The sequence below is a fragment of the Thamnophis elegans genome, chromosome 15 (genome assembly GCF_009769535.1).
Source record: "Thamnophis elegans isolate rThaEle1 chromosome 15, rThaEle1.pri, whole genome shotgun sequence".
Classification (NCBI taxonomy): domain Eukaryota; kingdom Metazoa; phylum Chordata; class Lepidosauria; order Squamata; family Colubridae; genus Thamnophis; species Thamnophis elegans.
The window spans coordinates 24,535,592-24,558,765 of NC_045555.1; the positions used below are offsets into that span (position 1 = coordinate 24,535,592).

Sequence of the window (23,174 nt, forward strand, 5' to 3'; positions counted from 1 at the left end):
CTTGGGACTGGCAATGGCGGAGTTTTATTATTATTATTATTATTGTTATTATTATTATTATTATACAATTGTATCACAGCGGCCAGTTGTTTCGCCGGATTTGGCATTGGTTACTAGTCGGGCCCCACCCAGGGGCCTAGGACGTCGTAACATATTTTCGTAATATGCGTGCAGATCCAAGCAGTGCGGCTTTTTGCATTTGACTGATGGTGATTTTGTCAATTTTTAACTGTTTTAAATGTAATTCCAGTGCTTTTGGAATAGCACCCAGTGTGCCAATTACCACTGGAATTATCACTGCTGGTTTGTGCCATAGTTGTTGAATTTCGATTTTTAAGTCCTGGTATCTTGCGATTTTTTCATGTTCCTTCTCGGCGACCCTGCTATCACCTGGTATTGCGATGTCTATGATTGTGACCTTATTTTTCTCAACCAGTGTGATGTCTGGTGTATTATGCGCCAGTATTTTGTCGGTTTGTATACGGAAATCCCACAAGATCTTGACCATCTGATTTTCGGTGACTTTTTCAGGCTGATGTTCCCACCAGTTTGTTGCTGTTTTAATATTATAATTTTTGCACAAATTCCAATGGATCATTTGTGCTACTGAATTGTGCCGCAATTTATAATCAGTCTGCGTGATTTTTTTACAGCAGCTGAGTATGTGATCAACAGTTTCATCAGCTTCTTTGCAAAGTCTGCATTTGGCATCATCAGAGGATTTTTCGATTTTGGCCTTAATGGCATTTGTGCGGATAGCTTGTTCTTGCGCAGCCAGGATTAGTGACTCTGTTTCTTTCTTTAATGTACCTGTTGTTAACCATAACCAAGTTTGTTCACTGTCCACTTTATCTTTTATTTTTTCCAGAAATTGGCCATGCAGTGCTTTGTTCTGCCAACTCTTCATTCTTGATTTTATCACATCTTTTCTGTATTCTTGTTTCGTCTGTTGGGCTTTCAGTAGATTTTTGTTCTTTATTATTATTGTTACTATTATTATTATTATTATTATTATTATTATTATTATTATTATTATTATACAATTATATCACAGCGGCCAGTTGTTTCGCCGGATTTGGCATTGGTTACTAGTTGGGCCCCACCCAGGGGCCTAGGACGTCGTAACGTATTTTCGTAATATGCGTGCAGTTCCAAGCAGTGCGGCTTTTTGCATTTGACTGATGGTGATTTTGTCAATTTTTAACTGTTTTAAATGTAATTCCAGTGCTTTTGGAATAGCACCCAGTGTGCCAATTACCACTGGAATTATCACTGCTGGTTTGTGCCATAGTCGTTGAATTTTGATTTTTAAGTCCTGGTATCTTGCGATTTTTTCATGTTCCTTCTCGGCGACCCTGCTATCACCTGGTATTGCGATGTCTATGATTGTGGCCTTATTCTTCTCAACCAGTGTGATGTCTGGTGTATTATGCGCCAGTATTTTGTCGGTTTGTATACGGAAATCCCACAGGATCTTGACCATCTGATTTTCGGTGTCTTTTTCAGGCTGATGTTCCCACCAGTTTGTTGCTGTTTTAATATTATAATTTTTGCACAAATTCCAATGGATCATTTGTGCTACTGAATTGTGCCGCAATTTATAATCAGTCTGCGTGATTTTTTTACAGCAGCTGAGTATGTGATCAACAGTTTCATCAGCTTCTAATGATAATAATCATTATTATTATTGTTGTTGTTGTACAATTGTATCACAGCGGCCAGTTGTTTCGCCGGATTTGGCATTGGTTACTAGTCGGGCCCCACCCAGGGGCCTAGGACGTCGTAACGTATTTTCGTAATATGCGTGCAGATCCAAGCAGTGCGGCTTTTTGCATTTGACTGATGGTGATTTTGTCAATTTTTAACTGTTTTAAATGTAATTCCAGTGCTTTTGGAATAGCACCCAGTGTGCCAATTACCACTGGAATTACCACTGCTGGTTTGTGCCATAGTCGTTGAATTTCGATTTTTAAGTCCTGGTATCTTGCGATTTTTTCATGTTCCTTCTCGGCGACCCTGCTATCACCTGGTATTGCGATGTCTATGATTGTGACCTTATTTTTCTCAACCAGTGTGATGTCTGGTGTATTATGCGCCAGTATTTTGTCGGTTTGTATACGGAAATCCCACAAGATCTTGACCATCTGATTTTCGGTGACTTTTTCAGGCTGATGTTCCCACCAGTTTGTTGCTGTTTTAATATTATAATTTTTGCACAAATTCTAATGGATCATTTGTGCTACTGAATTGTGCCGCAATTTATAATCAGTCTGTGCGATTTTTTTACAGCAGCTGAGTGACTCTGTTTCTTTCTTTAATGTACCTGTTTTTAACCATAACCAAGTTTGTTCCCTGTCCACTTTATCTTTTATTTTTCCAGAAATTGACCATGTAGTGCTTTGTTCTGCCAACTCTCCATTCTTTATTATTATTATTATTATTATTATTATTATTATTATTTTGAATCCTGCTGAATCAGATACTGTGATACTTTCTGAATGTGATGGCTGCTGCAAACTCTAACCAGCCAGGTCAGCTTCAGCACTTATTGCAGCCTGATTCAACACAACTGATTGGCAGGTGGAATTTATTTTACTTCTGGTTTCTGGCCAAAAAAAAAAAAACCTGCCCACTGGAGACAATGGATTTTCTTAATGACTATGATGTTTGCTTAATGACCATAGTGTTTTCTTTCGACCACCCTGTTTGCTTAAGAACTTCTGGAAAAAAAAAGGGTTGCAAAATTGGGCACACTGACATGATGACCTGTTCAATGACCGGCACAATGTACAACCACAATTCTTGATTCAATTATGGTCATAATTCCAGAATTACCTGTAGACTCTGGATGAGGTGGCCATGATGTTGAACCTACATCTAAGATTCACAAGGAACACAGTGGTATCGATAAAGCACAGCTGATAGTAAGGGAGAGGCAGAGGTGGTATTCATCCAGTTCTCAAAGTTTCTGGAAAACTGGTAGCAGAAATTTTGAGTAGTTCAGAAAACCAGCAAATAGGCTGCCCCGCCCCCACTGCCTCCCAAACAATCTTTTGTTGCCCTGAACAGGAGAACAGAGCTGGAAAGCAGGCTAGTGGGGTGAGGAGGGGATCTTGCAGTATCCTTCCCCTGCCACGCCCACAAAGCCATGCCACGCCCACAAAGCCATGGCCACAGAACCGATAATAAAAAAAAATTGAGTCCCACCCCTGGGGGGGAGGGAAGAAGAGTTATTTGTAAACAGGCAAACGTGGAAGATACCTGGTGGATTGGCAATGCCCTCAAATCTCCAGGTGGCAGAAGCTAGGATGGAACGTCTTTCCTTGGTTTTCTTGCTTATTCCAACCAACAGAGAAAACCAATTAGTGTGATTTGCATTTCACCCCTAAGTTACCACAATGTACTCTATCTAAATTAATAAATAAATCAATAGAATGAAATAATGAGGTTGCTTTTCAAAGGATTTGAAGTTCTAGCTTCTACACAAAGGCTGCTGCTCATTCATCAGAAAAAAAACTAGTCATACGTCTAAGCTTTATCTTGGAATCCTGCTTTTATTCTTCCTATATGAACTTTTCCTGCACTTACAGAGTTATAAATTCCTTCTCTGCAAATTCTTTCTCATATGGAATCAATTGTGGCTACTTTTGGAAGCAGAAACATACTCAATGTTTCAGAGACTCTCCTTAAAAACTTTATACTTTCCAAAGAAAGCCATTATTTTTTAGATCAGTTGATGGGATTATTATTATTTTTCTATATTTGCTTATTTTACTTTGGATTCAATTTATATTTCCACACTTCAGTGGATCAGAGATTGCATGTGGCATGTGAGTAGACTGCCAGAGACCGCATATCTGGTCAGGGCAGAATCTGGATAGGGACAAAGCAAACTTTCCATGGCAGAGATATCAAAAAAGTAGATTGGCGGCCTCATATAGCGACAGCAAATATTTTCTCCACAGATTTATGGATTCAACTGGATGTAATATTAATTTAGTGAAAATATTTAATACTAGTTCATAACCCGCTGTTGCCTGGGTATTTATTTATAGGGGGGAAATGTCCGGACCAAACGTAATTTCTAATGTTGGATAATTTCTATTTAGTATTGAATCTTAGTTGACTAGATTCTCTGTAGTCTTGAGCAATAAATCCTTGAACTGCAACCTCTTAATGTATACTCCTGACTCTTTGTGCCCGACATTAACTTCCTGTCTTACTCTAACTGAGTTGTGCATTTACAATCAACATTTTTGACAGTGCCTTCAATGTCATCATGACGTTCATTCATTCCATGAATGTTACCTCAGAATAGGAATTCCCACTTTTTTTCTGCCTTTTTCAAGAGATGTCAGCTTTACTGATCTAAAAACAAATGTGCTTTTAGTTCATCACAGAACAAGGGAGAGACTAAGAGCAACTCTATCTAATTCCCCAGAGGAAGTGGAGACAGCCCATTAAGATTGGTGGGTTTCTCCACAGGATCACAATACTGACAACCAATCAGTCAAATCCTGTAATGTCTTGCTTTACAGAAGGCAAATTAGCAAGTCAGCCTCTGTTGTTGTGAGTGCAAAAGTTAGAACTTGGAGTCATTCCAAAGAGTTGTGGTAGTTGGCAGGGCTATCTTCTTCAAACTAAATGAAGGACCACCTCCCCATTGACTCTCCTACATGCACATATTTCTAGATGCGGGGTGGGGAAAAAATGTCAGAGTTTGTTGCAGCAATCACATCCAGAAAGCACACACAGGTAACACACACAGGTAACTGATTAAGCAGGATTAACTTCTCTTTATATATAATATAACACATGAAGCAAATATACAATACCAAAGGCAGGTTTTCCAATGTGGTAGTAAATACAAGCAAAACACAAGCAGAGGCGAGAACAGTTTCAGTTTTGGTTCAGACCAGACTAGTTTAGAGCTCAGCACAGACTCAGAGCTTTAGTACAGAACGATTGAACTAAGCCACACCCAGGCTCCTTGTTGTCTCCTGGTTGCTCACAGCAAATATGTTTCAGTTTCAAAGCAGCCCTCATTAGCTGACTTAGTTGCTATGCCTATTCATTGGCTGGCCTTGTTATCATGTCTTCCAAGTCATGAACTCTCATGCACTGACAAAAAACAGTCAAACTTATTTACTACACTGATAGCCTTAGGTCAAAGTGTACCGGAGTCCATATCCAGATTCTCTCTGTACCAGTTACAGAATGAAGTGGAGCATCTGTAAAATTAATTAATCATTTAATTATGCAATCCGACAGGTTCAAAATTGTAAGAGTTGCAAGCATGAAGTATGTGCAACTGGTAAATTCCACTCTCATGTCCTGCTATGCTGCCTTATTGGGAAGTCCATCATGCTGGGAAAAAAGGAAGGAAAAATAGAAAGAGAAAAACCAGGCGCAAGATAAACGGACTCAATTATAGTATGATGGCTACAGGGCTAGAAGTTCTGAAGGACAAACCAGGGATAGATTTTACTGGAGAAAATTCTTTATTCTTCGCTGTTTCTAAAAGAGTATCGTTCATGAATACTGAAGGATCTGAAGGCTGTAATTTATTGTGTGTAATAGATTCTAATTTATTTAATATCATTTAATATTAAACAATTTGCTATTATTATTATTAAATTAACATTATGAAATATTCTCTGATTTGTCAATTATTATTTTATGTTTATTTGGATTTATGAGTGTATTGAAAGGATGCGAGCTTCCAAGGTACTGTTTTGAATTATATTTTAGTTTTTCAACTTAATATCTTGTCTTCCATTATATTTTGCCCCCCCCCCCCCAAACGGTACACTTCTTATCATTCCACTCCCTCAACACAACCCTAAGTGGCAGAATTTTTGCTTAGTGGTGCCTTTTTAATTCAAAAACATCACTGAAGGTCACCACGGTTGATGCCAAACTACTTCCATCTTGAATAAACAGAACTTGGGCTGAAAAAAATTTGGTCTGTAATATGCTGTCTCAGGAATTCTGGGAGTTGAAGTCCAAAAGTCATAGAGACCATCGTTCCCCACCTCTGCTTCCAAACCTTCCTGCATCATCACACTAATGTAATAAAAGTAAACATTACTGGATTATGTCTGAAGAGGCTGATGTTAAGAGCCAGACTTCATATTTTAGAAACTACACTAAAAATCTAGAATTGTGTTTACATACATTTAACAGTAAAGTCTACAGTGAAAATTTTGTGAAACAAATATGATTAGAAAGTTTGCAATTTTATTATCGAATAGTAAACGTTTTTCAAGTATTATATTAGTTTTATTTTATTCCTCATTAAATCGACATGAAAACTTTCGAGTAAAACCTTAAAAGGTTTCTCCTTGCCTTTAGCACCTGAGTATTTTAGTTTTAGTGTCAATTTTAATTTTAAATGTGATTTTTAATTTATTATCTTAATATCCACTTATGAACCATTGTTATAATTTTGACAGCCTACTTCAAATATTGCAAGGATGAATAATGATCCTAGCAGGGCACTGACATATTGTTGGGTTAAAAAAATGGCATCTATCAGATATGAATTACATTGTTGGTTTGTTCTCTAGTTTCAAATATGAATTTAACAATGCACCTGGGACTAGATGGAAAAAAATAAAGTTCACATCATATAAAATATATTAAATTTAAGAGGAATTCGACAACTTTCAACTGTTCATCCTTCTTGTGAACATATTGTCATGGGAATATTCTTCCCCAAATTTTTGCAATATTGTCAGTTGGTGAGATGCTCACTGATAGTGATCTCACATTATTCTGATCATTTGTGATGCAATTTTTCTTTTAATGTTGAACGGTAGAATTCTTCATTTTAATCGGCTCACTTTAAAATTTCACTATGTGCTGCCATTACAACTTGGAATAAGTTCTTTTTCAGGCTCAAATTATCCTACTCTGGACACTTTATTCGAAGGCCCCACCTTCTAGAAAAAGCTTGAATGCTGGGAAAGACAGAAGGAAAGAGAAGAGCGTGAACGGTAGCAAGATGATGGCCTCAGTTACAGTGGCAATTGGAAGACCTAAAAAAGCCAGCGTCCAATGTTTTAACCCAGTGTTCTTCAGTCCTGGCAACTTGGAAAAGGGGTTGACATGCCGGCTGAGGAATTCTGGGAGTTAAAAGTCTACATCTCTTCAAGTTGCCTTCTTTCAATAATATTGACGATGATTCCCAGGCTGTTATTTTCACTCTATGATGATTTTTAAAGTTAACTAGCCTATAACCCAGCATTGCCCGGGTATTTATTTATAGGGGGGAAATGTCCAGACCAGGGGTGGGTTCCTGCTGGTTCTAACCGGTTCGCTAGAATAGGTTCCACAAATCTAGTGTGCCATTTAGAACCGGTTCCAGCAGTGCAACACCCCCTTGCTCGCTCCCCCCGCCATCCGCACCATGCCTCTAAGAGCCCTATAAAGAGCCCTTGGCTCTATATTGCTGCCTGCCGAGGAGGTAAATAAGCTCTTTGCTGGCGCAGTGGCTTTTGGGCTAGGGTTAGCCTCCCTGGACGTCGCGGCAGCAGCCCAAGCACACCGATCTCGGCGTTTTTCGCATCAGGGCGTGCTGCAAGAGGGAGTGAGTGAAGACCTTTTCTGGCCAGTGCAAAGGACTTTCCCGGACTTGATTTGCTGAGCAGGGGGCAACGGGCCAGCACCTCCACCACCAGTAATCCGGAAAAGGTCTTCACTCACTCTCTCTTGCAGCATGCCCTGATGCGAAAAATGCTTAGCACAGAAAAGGGGCTCAACTTTACAATGGGGCACCTTGGCCCTGAGCCACCACAAGGTTTTCGTCTCGCTTTGGGTAAAGGAGGAAGAGAGTAGGTCGTAAGGCAGAAGAGAAATTTCTTCCCCCTGCCTTCCAGATCACCAGCATGAGCATGGCTCATCAGGAGCTCAGCAACAACATGAGTAGCAACGGCGGCTGCCCACATACCCGCTTTCGGTTGGGGGCAGGCTTGTTTTGCAAAAGCGCAGCTCAGCCGAGGGTTGAAGAAACCGCCCGATGCAAAGGCGGGGACACTTTTTGCGGGGAGAAGCCTTCGGACAGCGCTGGCTCTTTGGCTTTGTAACGCATTATCCCCTAGAGTTGGGAACAATATGTGTGAGGGGAACCTTTATCTTTACCCCCACAGTACTTGTTTCCATAGAGTAAGTCATCTGTGTACCAAGTCTGGTTAAAAGTTGTTCCAGAGTTATGATGGAACATATACACAGCCATATATATAATAAGTCCGTGGGTATGGGGAATTGGTCTAGGAAGCAAGAAAAAAAGAAAGAAGAAATACATTTTACTTATTTCATTGGTAGGATGGTGCTTACTCTTCAATATTGGCCGATTGCAGAATCATGAAGTTCTAAAGTAAAATGAGCCACTGAGGTCATCCAGACTAAATCCTGCTCACTGTAGATACCCACATCAAGTCCAGCCTCCCTCTGAAGACACCAATGAAGGAGAGCGCCTGTTTTCTTCTTTGGTGTCCATGCATTCTTACAACCCAAGAAGCTCCAATAAAATAAATGAAATTTTAGACAGCTAAATTCTCAGGGTTTAATTTAGTCTAAATATGACAATGTTGTATTTTATTCTAAGTAAGAACATGTTTCTACTTATAAGCAAAATAGTTTGAAGGTCACTTGTGCTTTCACCGAGTGTTTACTCCCCAGGCGCCATTCGTTGAGGTTGGATTAGTCTCAAAAGAATGAATGGAAAGGCAGAAACACTGACAATTGTTATTTAATACTGATGTTATAAAAATAACACACACTAAACAAGTGTTCCAATATAAAAAAATCCAACTCCCCATAAGGAGATGGGTAACAACATTATTCCGGTAAGTACAAACACATGACATCAACTCAGAACACCAGAAAAAGAAAACAGCTCACCTATATAACAACTTCCAACAAAACGGATACCCACAAAACTTTATTAAAAGGTGCCTGACTATTTCACCCACTATAACACAACCAACACAAACTATAAAAAGAGTAACATTATCACCAGACATGGCATGACCGTAGCATGCAAACCAACTAAATCCCTCCAAAACATTGTATGTAAACCAAAAGACCCAATAGGCCAAGAAGAACAAACAGGGGTCATTTACAACATACAATGTAAGGACTTAAAAGCCACTATGTAGGACAGATGGGCAGAAGACTAATTAGTTATCAGAAGATACACTGAAAGATCCTTAATCAAACAATACATGGACAGACTCGCCGATAGTTTCAACCGGAAAGCTCGGAGCATCCTAAACCAAGTCTAATTCCAAAATAGTAAGAATTTTCTGGAAGCTTGGCATTCAGACAAATCAGTCATCAATAAAAATGCTAAGAAGGAAACAAAAATATCCTCTCCAGCAGCCAACTCCCAGATAACCTGGTGTTAAGACTAGACAAACATTCAAGCAGAAAGCAATATCCTAATCAAGGAACTGCCAAGTAGAAAATCACACCTACAATACTGACAGGGCTAGTTACTATAAATAGGGAATGAGACCCACATTCACTGATGATGCTACCTAGTTGGGTAATGAAACATCTGCAAGTAAACAGGCTCAGAGAGCACCAAGGACCACACAGTTCAACCCAGAGTTATACATATTCTCTTCTATTGGAACTGATTATATTCCTTATTTTTTTGTTTGCATAAACACTCAGTCAGTAAAATAACAATGAATTCTCCCAGATCGTTTACTGTAGAGAAGGATGACAAAAAACTGACATTTACTCCTAACTGCCTCTGGAATATTTTCTTTAGCGTGAGATGTTCTCTGAACAAAACCAATGTTTCAGTAGAATTATTTCCAAATTTCAAATTAATGGAGAATTCTATGCTGTTGACTATCTATTTCCAACCTCATTTCTACTAAAAAAGATCATTCTACCCAGTGGTGGGATTCATTTTTTTTTTTTAACTACCGGCTCTTTGGGTGGGCATGGCAGGGGATGTAAAATCTCCATTCTTTCCCCACTCCGGGAAAAGGTTACTGTAAAATCTCCATTTCCTCCTGATTAGCTGGGACTTGGGATGGGGGCGGGGCCAGTCAGAGGTGGTATTTACCTGTTCTCCAAATTACTCAAAATTTCTGCTACTGGTTCTCCGGAACTGGTCAGAACCTGCTGAATACCACCTCTGATTCTACCTATATCAGATATCTAATAATCTTGATTTAGGCTGGTAACTGGTTCTACCATGCAAAGGAACTTTTGCTTCAAAATCTGAAAGCATATTCTGACTCAACCCAACTTTATTTAGTCAGTTTATTTTTTTTCCTGCGGCAGAAAAAAAAACAACCCAGAGCGGACATATATCCATATTCATTCACCTGGCATGTTTTAGTAAACCATATTATAGGGTTCAAGCAACTGAATGATCTGAATTTCAAAATCTTATCTGAAAGTTAAAGCTTAGCCTTCCATTCGCCTCTGGTGAGTGTGTGGAATATATTTATTTATGCCGCTCGGAAAAGACACGCCGGATCTCCAGCCATTAAGCCAGTAAAAATTACACGCTGTGCTCATCTGTCTGTTAGGTATCTGTCAAGTGCAGAATTGTACATAACCATTTTCAAAGTAATAATGATGTTTTATCATTTTAATTACAAAGCTTTGAAAAAACATTCCCTGAAGGAGGTGTGTTGGGGTGGTCTAAATTAACTGTAGCGCTATAGCCCAAGGGTAGCTAAAAAGAGATGGAGATACCAAATTTTCATAGCAGTTAGAGCAGCTGTCTTCTTGCCCCAGGGATGCTGGGGTATTTAACAAGCAGACAGTCTGGCACTGGCCTCTGATTAGCAACATTCAAAGATAGCTGGGTAGCATTTGCGGAGGCTCCATTGTTCAGCATTTGATTAAACATCTGGAGGATTTTTACCAGGATGTTCTTCCCAAATATTCACTTCGAAAAATCCTGCAACGGCTGTCATATGTGCTTCCCGATTTGACTGACAAGGCACTGAATCAAATTCCACCATGCGGTAAAAGCAACCCTTTTAATAAAAGGGAGAGAGAGAGGGAGGGAGGAAACTAGTTTACAAAAAAAATTGCAAAATGGGGACGCAAACCCTTCTAACTTATCTTTGAAATATTTTCAAATCAAAAGATTGAGAGGGGAGAATAGAAACTGCAGGACAGGTTTTACTGAAGCTTATACTAAAACAAAGAATCTAGAACTTTTTAAAAAAGAACTAACAATTGGGCACTTGCATCTAAAACATCATATATATATATATAATCGGGCTCCCAAAGAGCCGGGCACAGCCTCATAGGCGAATGGCTGTGTTGCACTGTCGCAGCAGGGCAACACAACAGCCATGAAGCGACCACGCTGATGAGCAGCCACCTAGCAAACCTCCTTTCCAGCCAGGTACAGCGCCATTCACTGATCTAAGGGTATCGCCAAGCCGCATGAGCGCCTGTTCGACGCCAAGCTCCCACGGCTTGGCGCCTTCGAAATGCCAGTGAATGGCGCTCTGCACGGTTGGAGAGGGGTGTGTGTGCGAGCGGCTGTTCCGCTCTCACTCACGCATCTCCCAGCCTCACTATGCCCTGGCCCAGCTCTCCCCGCAGAGCCAGAGCACCTTCACTGATGCCTCCGCCACCCCAGCATGGCTTTTTCGGCAGCTTCCAAACCGAGTCTTCCGGCAGTGGCCGCTCTGGGCATATGCTCTATAGTTGTGGGCCAGCTGTATCTATCAGTATCTATCTATCTATCTATCTATCTATCTATCTATCTATCTATCTATCTATCTATCATCTATCTGTCTGTATCTATTTATTTGTCTGTCTGTCTGTCTATCTGTCTGTCTGTATCTATTTATCTGTCTGTCTGTCTGTCTGTCTATCTATCTATCTATCTATCTATCTATCTATCTATCTATCTATCTATCATCTATCTATCATCTAATTTTAAAACTCCTCATCTCCTTCATAGATATAGAATGCTCAAATCATGATGTCAGCGTTCCAAATATTATCCAAAATTAAATCAGAGTCCAAGGCAGAACTATCTTTAAAGTTCCAATTTAATGACAGACATGTTGGTACATCTGTGGCAATCCCAAATCTGAAACTTCCTGGGTTTCCACCCAGTTGAAAGTTCAATATCGTCCCCACACCCACAAGTTCATCACATGGTCCAATCTTCCTCTGCCACACTGGCATTTCCACCCATCTAGTTCCAGTCAAGTGCGGAGACAAAGAATGATCTTGGGCTTCTAGAAAGGAATGTTCTATTATAACAACAACACATTCTACCATTCTATTCCTTACTATTTCCCCTCCCAATTACTACACGAATGAAACAGCATAGTAAAATAATAGAGTGTGTAGCAGGCCAAAGATCCTAAAAGAAATATAAGTACAGGCCTGACACATACTATTCGAATGGCAATTTTTGAAGGAGAAAAAAACAACAACCCTCCACATTCTCTGTTCACACCCCCTTATTCTTCCCTGCCTTTGGCTATAAAAATTGAGCATCAACCATTATTGTCAAAGCAACCAGGTAAGGTGTCTGCCAATGGCCTTCTTCCTCCAGACGCAATGTTCTTCTATTCTACCCAACCTGTCTGAGGGAATAAGAGCGGATGTTTTGTTCCAAAGAGCCAAAAACATGGTTGCACAATAGGTTAATGCAAAATGGCGGCTTAAAAAACGCATCTGTCGGTAGGGATCAGATTGCAGGCGAGCGCCTGGTGGGCCAGGAGGGTTCTGCGTTTTCACAGCCTGGGCACATGCATGTGTTTAAAGGGGTGGGAAAGGAGCTAAGTATCTGCACTAACCTCCAATTAAAGTCAATCATAAAAACAGCCTATTTAATGAGTGCAGATTTCTTTGGGTAATTATAACGCCAACCACTTTTTCCCTCTTTTAAATCTGTAATTCTGTCTTCTTGTTATTGCTTGCTTTGTCATTAATTGCCTCAGGACCTTGATTTCCTAGCAACAGACTCTGCCACCAAACATTTGGCTCCAGTTCAACATTTCCTTTGTGAAAATCACATGGTGGTTCCTTGGGCAGAGTAACCAGACTTTTGCTGTAAATGCTCTAATCGGGCTGCCTTTTCTCGGGAGCCAAAGGAAATTTAGCTGCAATTTCAAGGCTGTAGAGACAGAGTGGGGGGGGGGGGGGGCAAGAAGCATCTGGTAATTTCTCAAGAAGCGATCAATAGCGCCAGTGGGCGTTTCAAGCAAAGGAGGCCATTTCAACGTTTGATAAATAAATAAATTCCAGCTCACCACAGATCAAAATGGGTTCTCTTCCACCTCCAGGGCAAGAAGATCCTTGAATGTGATCTTGGGGGGGCGGGGGGGGGGGCGGGTAAGGTTTGGCTTCAATTGCTTCTCTTTGGTTTTTTTTTCATGTTCCAAAGGTATGTTTTGTTTTATTTTTAATTCCTCGTTTTCAAGTTTCTTGAAATTGTCAATTGCCCAGAGACACTTTTGTGAATTGGGCATCAATCTAATACACAAACAAATAAATCTATTTTCGAAGGATTGTTTCATGGGCTGTAAATGAGGTGATAAAGGGACTTTGTAATGTGATAAATCCGATTAATATACAGAAAAGTAGATGTAGATGCTTATTGTTATTATTCTTAGGCACCACCGCGAAGAGACAGCCTGGCAAAGATGTCCACAAGTGGACCAAAAGAAAAGCCATTATCAAAGAAAGAAAATGGCCGATGATATTCTTCCAAGAGCTAAAGAGTCAGGGCTAGTCTTTTGTGAACTCCATAAAATTCACATATTGTTCAATTACATTCTAAGCCGTTAATCCAGCAGCAATCTCTGAATGACCTTATTACGGGAAACTACCTGCATCCCAAAAATAAGACATCACTGGGGGGGGGGGGGAAGCACAGCAATGCCTATCAGCAAGAGATATTAAGCATAATTAGTTTTAGTTGATTGAGTGAGGGGCCTCGAGGGTTCGGCTGTCCCATCATGGAAGCCTCATCCTGACCTGCCCAACTCAGAACAAGAATTGCGTGGATGGTGTAGAGTCAGGTATATTCCCACGTTGTACTGTTTTGTGTAACCCTTGCAAGCAATTTACAGTACTTGATGGATTGTAAAGGGATGCTTTTAGTCGTATGAAAGAATCAACAACAGATGTGCAATATTTAGAGCTGCACAAAACACCAGTCTGGAAGGCCCATTAAGACTAGCTGAAGAAAACAACATTTTTAATGAATTTGTTCCTCTTGGATAATCTTTTCTTTCTTTTTTTCACATTTCTCACCAGCTGTTTCTGCAGACCTCAGGTAATGTGATGGCAGCGACTATCATTAATACATTAAAAAGGTAAAGGTAAAGGTTCCCCTCACACATATGTATTAGTCGTTCCTGACTCTAGGAGGTGGTGCTCACCTCCATTTCAAAGCCGAAGAGCCAGCGCTGTCCAAAGACATCTCTGTGGTCATGTGACTGGCATGAATCAACCAAGGTGGTCCCTATTTTTCTACTTGGATTTTTACATGCTTTCGAACTGCTAGGTTGGCAGAAGCTGGGACAAGTAATGGGAGATTACTCCGTTACGCAGTGCTAGGGATTTGAACTACTGAACTGCCAACTTTTCTGATTGACAAGTTCAGTATTTTAGCCACTGAGACACTGTGTCCCTAACATTAATCATTACACTTATCATTACCATTAATTCTTTACATTTGCGTTATTTGTTTCTGTCTGTCAGAATTGCCTTCTACAATTTGAATCAGAGAATGCGTGAATAGGAAGAACCAGCCATTGAATAGTCAATAGAGATGCTCACACATGTCATCACCCATCACTCCAATGGGAACCCAACATTGCTCAAATAATTTTACTGCTTAGTAGCTCTTACCATCAAGGATGGTAAGGGTTCAGCCTGAATCATCTTTCTTTTAATGTCAGCCTGCTAGTTGTTCTCCTGCTTTTGGCCAGAGATGAATGTCAGAGGTATTCATGGACAGTCAAGAAAGCCATGATCTCCAAGAGCACATGTTGGCGGTTCTGCACATGTTTTTACATGTGTTGCACGCACAATGCATGTAAAAATGAGAGGTGCTTCTACTGCATTCTTATGGGCACTATATGGAGTTTTTGACACAAACACTCAAGACTTCTGGTTTGAGTACTTTATAACTCACAATCTTTTTACATATTATCATGTACAGTGATGTCTTTACAACTTAGCACTTCTCTTAGGTTTGCTGCTGTCCTCCAATCCTGACTTGTAGTAGCCGATATATAGACCACATCTAGGAATGCATCTTTGTCTTGATAACTCCATTATAACCAACCTTATTTTCCTGGATTTTTTTTTAGTGTCAGTAAGGAAGATGGAAGAAAGGACTCTTATGCCTCCAGCTCCTTCACCCTAACCTTCACCTTGTAATACTCTGAAGTATTTGCTCTCTTCTAACCATGTCATTTGTCTCCTGATGGACAGAAGCAATCAGTCAGTCTGATGAACTTGTTCAATCTTTACCCTCAAGTTCGGACTATCCACACCAGGCAACTTCTCACGGTATCTTGATTAGTCTAGAGCAGGGGTGTCAAACTTGATTTCATTGAGGGCTGCATCAGGGTTGTATTTGTCTGGGGGGGGCGTGGCCAGCTTGACATCACTCTTGTCAGATGGGGTGGGGCGTCTGTGGTGGACTGAACACTCTGCCAGCAAAAACGGGCTCCCATGCTCCATTTTCCACCATGATGGCCTCCTGCAGCCCTCTACCAGTGAATATGGAGCTCGGGGTAGGCGTTGCTTTTCACTGGCAGAGAGCTACAGGAGGCTGTTGTAGCTGAAAACAGTGTTTGGGAGGGCCGTGCATGACCCTCCTGAGCTTCATTTTCACTAGGCAGAGGCACTGCACGCCGGTCGTTTACTGTTTCCAGGGTGGCCTTGCAGGCCAGATCTAAGCAACCCATGGGCCAGATCCAGCCCCCGGGCCTTGAGTTTGATACAACTGCTCTACTCCTCACAGTACTCAAGCCTCCCCTACTAATAGCAATAGCATTTAAATACTGCTTCACAGTGCTTTACAGCCCTCTCTAAGCAGTTTATAAGTCAGCTTCTTGCCCCCAACAACGTGGGTCCTCATTTTATTGATCTCAGAAGACTGAGTCAACCTTGAGCAAGTGAGAATCAAGCTGCTGAACTGCTGCCAGTCAGCAGTCCACAGAATTAGCCTGCAATACTGCACTCAAACCACTGCACCACCGTGGCTCTTCTCAATACTCTCCTCTACTTCCTCAAAAGAGAACGTTCTAGGTTGTTTAATTGGGGGGGGGGGGCAAGAGAATCTTAGCAGAATTCTTCAAGTTCTGGAACTATTATAAGTATGGGATAAACAAATTACCTCGAGTTTATTTTTCAGAGCTTCATACTAGTTTATCCCCACTAAGGGCATAGACCTTCTTAGCTTTTTTTAACTCTTTTTTGTCATAGACGTTTAAATATTCATTCTTCTCCTCTTTCTCCTTTGGGTTCTCTTTCCTGTCTCCTTTGCTCTTGAACATCCCGGCTCTTCTTTTTTGGGAGGTCTCATCCCAGTAACTTTCATGCAGAACGTTCTACATGCTATTTATTAACTAATAAAAGGAGAATATTTGTAGCTCAGGGTTGAAAGGAGGAGTCCTTGGTGCTTTCTGAGCTTGCTTGTTTTATTGCAGACTTTCCATTACTCTAACTAGGTAACATCATCAGTGCTAGTAAGGATGGGGTTTGCTCCCAGCGCTCCTTACTTGCACTGATGATGTTACCTACTTAGAGTAATGAAATGGCTGCAAGAAAACAAGCAAGCTCAGAGAGCACCAAGGACCTTATTTATGAACTTTTTGCTTTCCCTGAGAAGACTTAAAGTTGGGAGACTGACCTACAGGATTGGCCCTTCCTCAAGTGATAAGCTTGATTTGCAGGAAGTGGGATTCACACACTTGTCTGATGAGAAAATAAAACACCACACACATCTGGAAGTTACCACCATTGCCTCCTTATTATCCATTTTTTGCCCCAAAGGATCTTGATACTTGCTTGTTGTTTCCCTACTAAACAAGCTCACTTCCTTATGGGTTTGGGAAGTGTTTGGTTGCAAATTCCAAGTTGCCTATCCTCTTGGCAGAGGTGAAATGCTACCAGTTTGGGCAAACCGGCTGTAAAAAAAATGCTACTGGTTCAGGAGAACCAGTTTTTCTAACGATCAGCTGTGATGAGCAATTTATATTAGCTAGAAAGCAGGATTCCCTTCTTTCGCTGTTTGCTTACCTTTGCAGGCGCATTCTGCGCATGCATAGAAGTTCCTGCGCATGCATGGATGTGGTTCGCGCTCGCTCACATTGCTACTGAACCGGTAGCAAAGGTAAGTGGATTTCACCCCTGCCTGCACTGCACTGGCTGAAACTGAACTAGCTAATCATCAAATCAGCCCCTCCCTATCAGACCAAATGTTGGCATGTAGACCTAAGCCAAGAAAAATGCACAATCCACCACAATCCGTTAAACACCCCCAAACCCAGATTTGGTTCCACACCCCACTAGGATCACAAGCTCCCATTTAATAGTGTTCTTTCTGAAGGGTGATCACTATTACTGAGTTTTGCTAATTATGTTTAACAATAATGAGGAAAAATATACAACTTTAAATTCAAAAAGGAGACTAAAGAAGCATTTACTTTTGTTTTTGCATAATGAATATGAAAGTAATTTTCAAAAGCAATTTTTAAAATTAATTTTGGAAGTTTCTATTTTTTTCCTATTTTAAAAAAATAATTCTGCAACTTTTAATTTTTGTTTACGAGACAGTGAATAAAAATATTCTAGACAAATATTATCTTGCATAGTTGTGTGAAAGAAGGAACATCCATTATTCTTATCCCTGTCTTATCCCTATCCAAAGCACTTTTGTCTGCATTCAAGAAACAAAGCAAGGATATTCTATACTATACTTCCGAAACAAATACTAATTTAGGAAACATCAAGAAAATAACAATGTATAGATTCATCCCAAGCTCAAACAATGAGTGTATGAAAACATAGCTTTAAATTCATTTCTAAGATTTGGTTTGCATGAAATGTAATTCAAGGTCTCAATGCAAATGAACATTTTGCAACATTAACCACACTTACTGCAATATAATAAACTTTAGCTTTTTCTACCAGCTTCCAGTTCTTCTCCATATCAAGATGTTTTTCTTTCTTATAGCAATTAGCAGCAGCCAAGTTAGCAATCAGAGACCTAAAAAAAAATCATGAAAACAAGTCAGCTTTCTAATCCTCTCACAGAATAGCTACAATTTCTTTACTACCCCTTAATTATTTAATCAACAAATTATGAAATATCAGTGGAGCCCATGCTATGTACTCTAAGATGCTACCTAACCTTTCTGCTCTGCGCTGCCCTCCCATTTTTTCAAATAATATGTATAAGCATTAGCAGGCTGCACACTCACTTCCAGTGGGTTGTATTTAATTGTTGTTTTCTCTAATAGTCCACTTGGGTGGCTGAGTGTTTAATACTATATGGAAGGATACCCCAAAGAACCTAATGACTGATAACACTGGAGGAAATGTAAAGGGTTTTGCAATTAAAAGTGGGAAAAGCATTAAAATATCAAAGAGCCTGACTAGTTTGCTTCCAGAATATAAAGTGTATTGGGGATACGGGAGGGGCAGGGAATCAATGGAAAAGAATCTCAGAGGGTGGATTTTCCCTCACTGCGATCTTCAGGAATCTTTTAATAGGGTTATGATTGCGTTTTTTTATTTGTTGTCCTGCACTCATCTCTCTCTCTCTCTCTCTCTCTCCATCCATCCATCCATCCATCTCTTAACTTATCTTTCTTTATTCTTTATTATATATATATATATATATATATATATATATATATATATATATATATATATATATATATATATATACATACATACATACATACATACATACATACATACATACATACATACATACATACATATAATAATAAACTCTGGAACGCTTCAAGCAATTTCAACCAAAATGTTGGTTGAACAGTGGGCCAATGGGGAAGTGCCTGATGGACTTGGGGCAAACTGCCAGGATTTTAGACAGGGGGAAAGGAGGAGCACACAGGAGAGGGAAAGGAGAGGGCAGGGATGATGGGCATGGGAGTAGGGGGACGAAAGGCCCCTCTCAGACAAATGCTTCGGGGCAAAGTGCCAGGATCATAGACAGAGTGGCAGAGAGGAGCGCATGGGAGGGGGAAAGAAGAGGGCAGGTATGATGGGTATGGGAGTAGGAGGAAGAAAGGTCCTTCTCAATGGCTCCCTGTCAGACAAACACTTTGATGTTTATAAATACCCGGGCAATGCCGGGTTATCAGCTAGAATAACTATAAAAAGGTAGCAGAGACAGGGGGACTGATAATTATTATATGATTCTGACATCCATGCAAAATGATACAAACACGTGGTTCATATTATTTGCATCAGGTTACACACAATGACACTTTGATGTCATGATGTCTTCACCAGCAGGCAAGGAGTCTGCCCCAAACTGGTTTTCTACCTCGAGCAGAGAAAGGACAGGGAAAATAAGGGAAAAAGAAGCAAAAATGGAATTATTCCCCTCCACCTTCTCTTTTATTAGACATTGGGGAATACACTGCACAATTTTGTTGCTGGACTTACTTGATTAATTTGCCTGCAGAAGGGGACAGTTGACCTTGAAACAATTAAACAGGGCTGGATAGAATAAGGAAGATGACAAGGAAATGCTAAAATTATAGGTTAGATTAGGGAGATTAATGCAGGCAATAAAAACCACCGCAAAGAAAACAACTTTGCCATGTCCATTTAATTACAAAGAGTGATCATTCTACTCAAGGCAACTGCCTTTATTTAAGGTCCTGAGCCTTATGCCTTAAAAAGAGATATTCAGAGTAAGTCTGTTCTTCCATATCCTGGTTGAAAATTTCTTCCAGCTCTTTTCACTAACCTATTGTCCTATATGTGCATTGATAACAATGTAGTTTAGAACAGGAGGTCTCCAAACTTGGCAACTTTAAGACTTATGGACTTCAAATCCCAGAATTCCTCATACTGGCTGGAGAATTCTGGAAGTTGAAGTCCACAGGTCTTAACATTGCCAAGTTTGGAGACCTCTTGGTTTGGACTGTTAAGCCAGAGATAGATTTTAGTCTACAATGAACATTTAAAAATAAATGTCATTCAAATGAAAAAAGCTTGGTTCATACAGTGATGTAATATAACTCTTTTATCCTGAGGAGCGTATTAATAAGAAAAGTACCAAAGATCCTGGTACTGCTGTCAAAATGGGACACATTAAATACAGTCAAGATTTTCATCTATGATCAGAATTATCTAAATCCATACAGACATGTTTATCTTTTATCAATGTTCTTACTTTGCAAATTTTCAAACCTGAAATCTACCCACTGCTGTTTCACCAAAATCAAGATATAAACAAGGAGCGAAGGCCAAAAAAATTGCTTTGAGCCGATTAAAAAATGAATGTATAAAAATAGTGTAGATATTGAGGAAAGTATTGTTATCCATATTTTATCATCACAGCTCTTTTTCCACACCTGAACAGTCAGCCCTAACTGCAGAATTAATTTTATCATGAAAAGTGCAGGGAAGTACAAAAACAAGTGGAAATGGATTTATTCCTTTGAAATGCAGCGTAGAAGCTGCAGAGACATAGTTCATAGTGTCAGCAGCAAGGAAGCTAAGGAGAAACATTGTGTAATTTCAATTTCTAGATTAAACCCTTCAATAAACTTGAATGTCAAAATCAACTATCTACTGCACACAATATCTGGGACACTCCTTAAATGGAATGAATAGAATGGTTTTTAAAAAGTACCTTTGACAAAACTTAGGTCCATGCCTTTCTTTTATTCTAACCAATTTCTACTGTTTTCAAAACAATCTAAAACCCTGGCCTATCCATAGAGTCAAGAATCCCAATTTTTATCTTTCAGCGCCACCAACAATGAGCAGAAACATAATCATCTCCACCCCTTGGACAAAAATGTTTTGCGTAATCTAATACCCCAGAATGGGTAGAATAGTTTATATTTAAAAATTCCTGTTAGCCACCCAGAGTTGCATTTCTGGGGGGGGGGAAGCCATATAAATCCAAACAAATAAACAAACACCGTTTTTTGGGAGAATAAGACACACCTTTCCCCCCCCCCCAAAAGAGGGTGAAAATCTGGGTGCGTCTTATACACTGAATACAGCATTTTTGACCTTTTGACCTTTGGCTGTCCAACCCTCCTGTAAATATAGAGCAATTTTCTGACCAAGGTCATCCGGTTATAAGTAATATTATTATGACTCAAACAGAAAATTTGCATATTACATTATGCCATGAGATGCTGGGAGCAGACCACACTAAATCATAAACCATGGCTTGCCTCATCTGCCACACTGAACTCAAATCAAGCCAAGTACCCTATGGGTTTATGCTATATGTGGACACAGCCAAAAGGTGAGGTTGAAACCAGGATTTTGATTTGCTGGCCTTTGGTACCAGTTCTTCCCAGCAATGGTCCCTACAGGAGCCAGTCATCAGAAAGACAGAGGGAAGGGCCCCGTGTGGTTGGTTGCAAGCACGCAATGAGATATGGGAATCTTATTTCCCTAAATGGAAATGGGATGGTAATCAGTGCCCGTAAGATTTAGTTGCCACAATGCAAACCACAATATAGGATTCCTGTATTTTCTGCTTCTTTACTCCATGTCTCAGGAGAACATAGTGTTGTGCGAGAGAGAGAGAGAGAGAGAGAGAGAGAGAGGGAGGGAGGGAGGGAGAGAGAGGGAGGGAGAGAGAGAGGGAGAGAGGAAGAGGGGAGGGAGGGAGAGAGACTGAGTCATCTGTCAACCCTCAGCTGGAGAATAAACAGCCCCCAGGTCTGGAGGTGACTGATGAGGAAGAGGAGGAACAGCTGGATCTAGTGCCTGATGTGCGGAAGGCAGAGGAAAGGAGAGCAGTAGAAATCTATAGGACGGTCCTTGAGAAGGAAGAGCCACCACTGCTAGCGAAGCCCACCCTAGCTCTGGGGATAAAAGGCAGGGGGATGGGGGTGGAGATGAATAGGTGTGGCAGACAATAAGAGCCGAGGTGGCGTAGTGGTTAAATGCATAAGTGTAACTGCTATTGCTATCTCTCTGCTGGGCAGACTTGTTAGCTTGCAGTGAGAAAGAGAGAATTTTTTTGCCAGGGCTGCTGGCATTTCTAATAAAGGGAGCATTGCTTCAACTACAAAGGGTTTGTCGTGTTTCGGGAGCTGGGTCAGAACACATAGCCAACCTGTTATCACTGGTGATGCAGGCAGCGCAGGTTCCCGTCGGTTCTTCGCTTTGTTCATAGTAGTGAGCATCGACGTGAGCTTCTTCCGTTTTTCTTTTGAGGATCTCACCAAATTTATCGGTTCCAATGCAGCCAAAAAAGGTTGCAGCTTTGTAGGGGAACTGGATCATCCACTGCAATTAAAGTGGGGGGGGGGGGGATGAAACGTTTGTAATGACATTCAGATTTCCGACACACTGTAGAGCACGTTGACTGTTTTAAAGGCAAAACTAAAGAAATAATACTTTAACATCAAACTCAATAGATAATATCTTTAGTTTGAGTTACATTTTGATGGCTTACAATTTAAGTCTTTAGATTGTCAAAAGACATGAAAATGGATGCATTTTATGAAAACAATTATATACCACGTTTTTGGAGTAGAAGGTGCACCCTTTTCCCTCAAAAAAGAGGGTGAAAATCTGGGTGCGTCTTATACACTGAACCCAGTCCCCTTTGCAAAAATGGCCTTCCATAGCCTTTAGCAGGCTTCTAGAGAGGTCCTGGGGGCTGGGGAGGGCAAAAATGAATGAAAAGTAGGCCGATTTTTGCTCGTTTTTGCCCCCCAGCCCCGAGGAGCACTTTATAAGCCTCCTAAAGGCTATGCATGCCCCTTTTTTGACAAACAATGGGCCCGTTTTCGTGAAAACTAGCCGTTTTGGGGAGATCTGCAGAGTGCAAAAACTTTTTTTTTAAATTTGCCTCTTCAAAGTCTTGGCGTCTCTTATTCTCCGGTGCATCTTATACTGTGAAAAATACAGTAGTTTATTACCGATTTTATATGTAACCAATAATTTGCCTAGATTTTGAATGT

The 23,174-nt window shown here is 40.4% G+C and overlaps 1 protein-coding gene across 2 annotated transcripts in view; it reads right to left on the reverse strand.

Moving 5' to 3' along the window:
- Nucleotides 1-23,174, reverse strand: part of ADK (adenosine kinase) — a 280,019-nt gene that overhangs the window by 141,829 nt on the left and 115,016 nt on the right. For both annotated transcript variants that reach the window (XM_032231651.1, XM_032231652.1), the window contains exons 5-6: nucleotides 22,322-22,494; nucleotides 18,133-18,241 (exon numbers count right to left, since the gene is read on the reverse strand). In XM_032231651.1, the coding sequence (XP_032087542.1) occupies nucleotides 18,133-18,241; nucleotides 22,322-22,494 (282 nt within the window). The remainder of the gene's footprint in view (nucleotides 1-18,132; nucleotides 18,242-22,321; nucleotides 22,495-23,174) is intronic.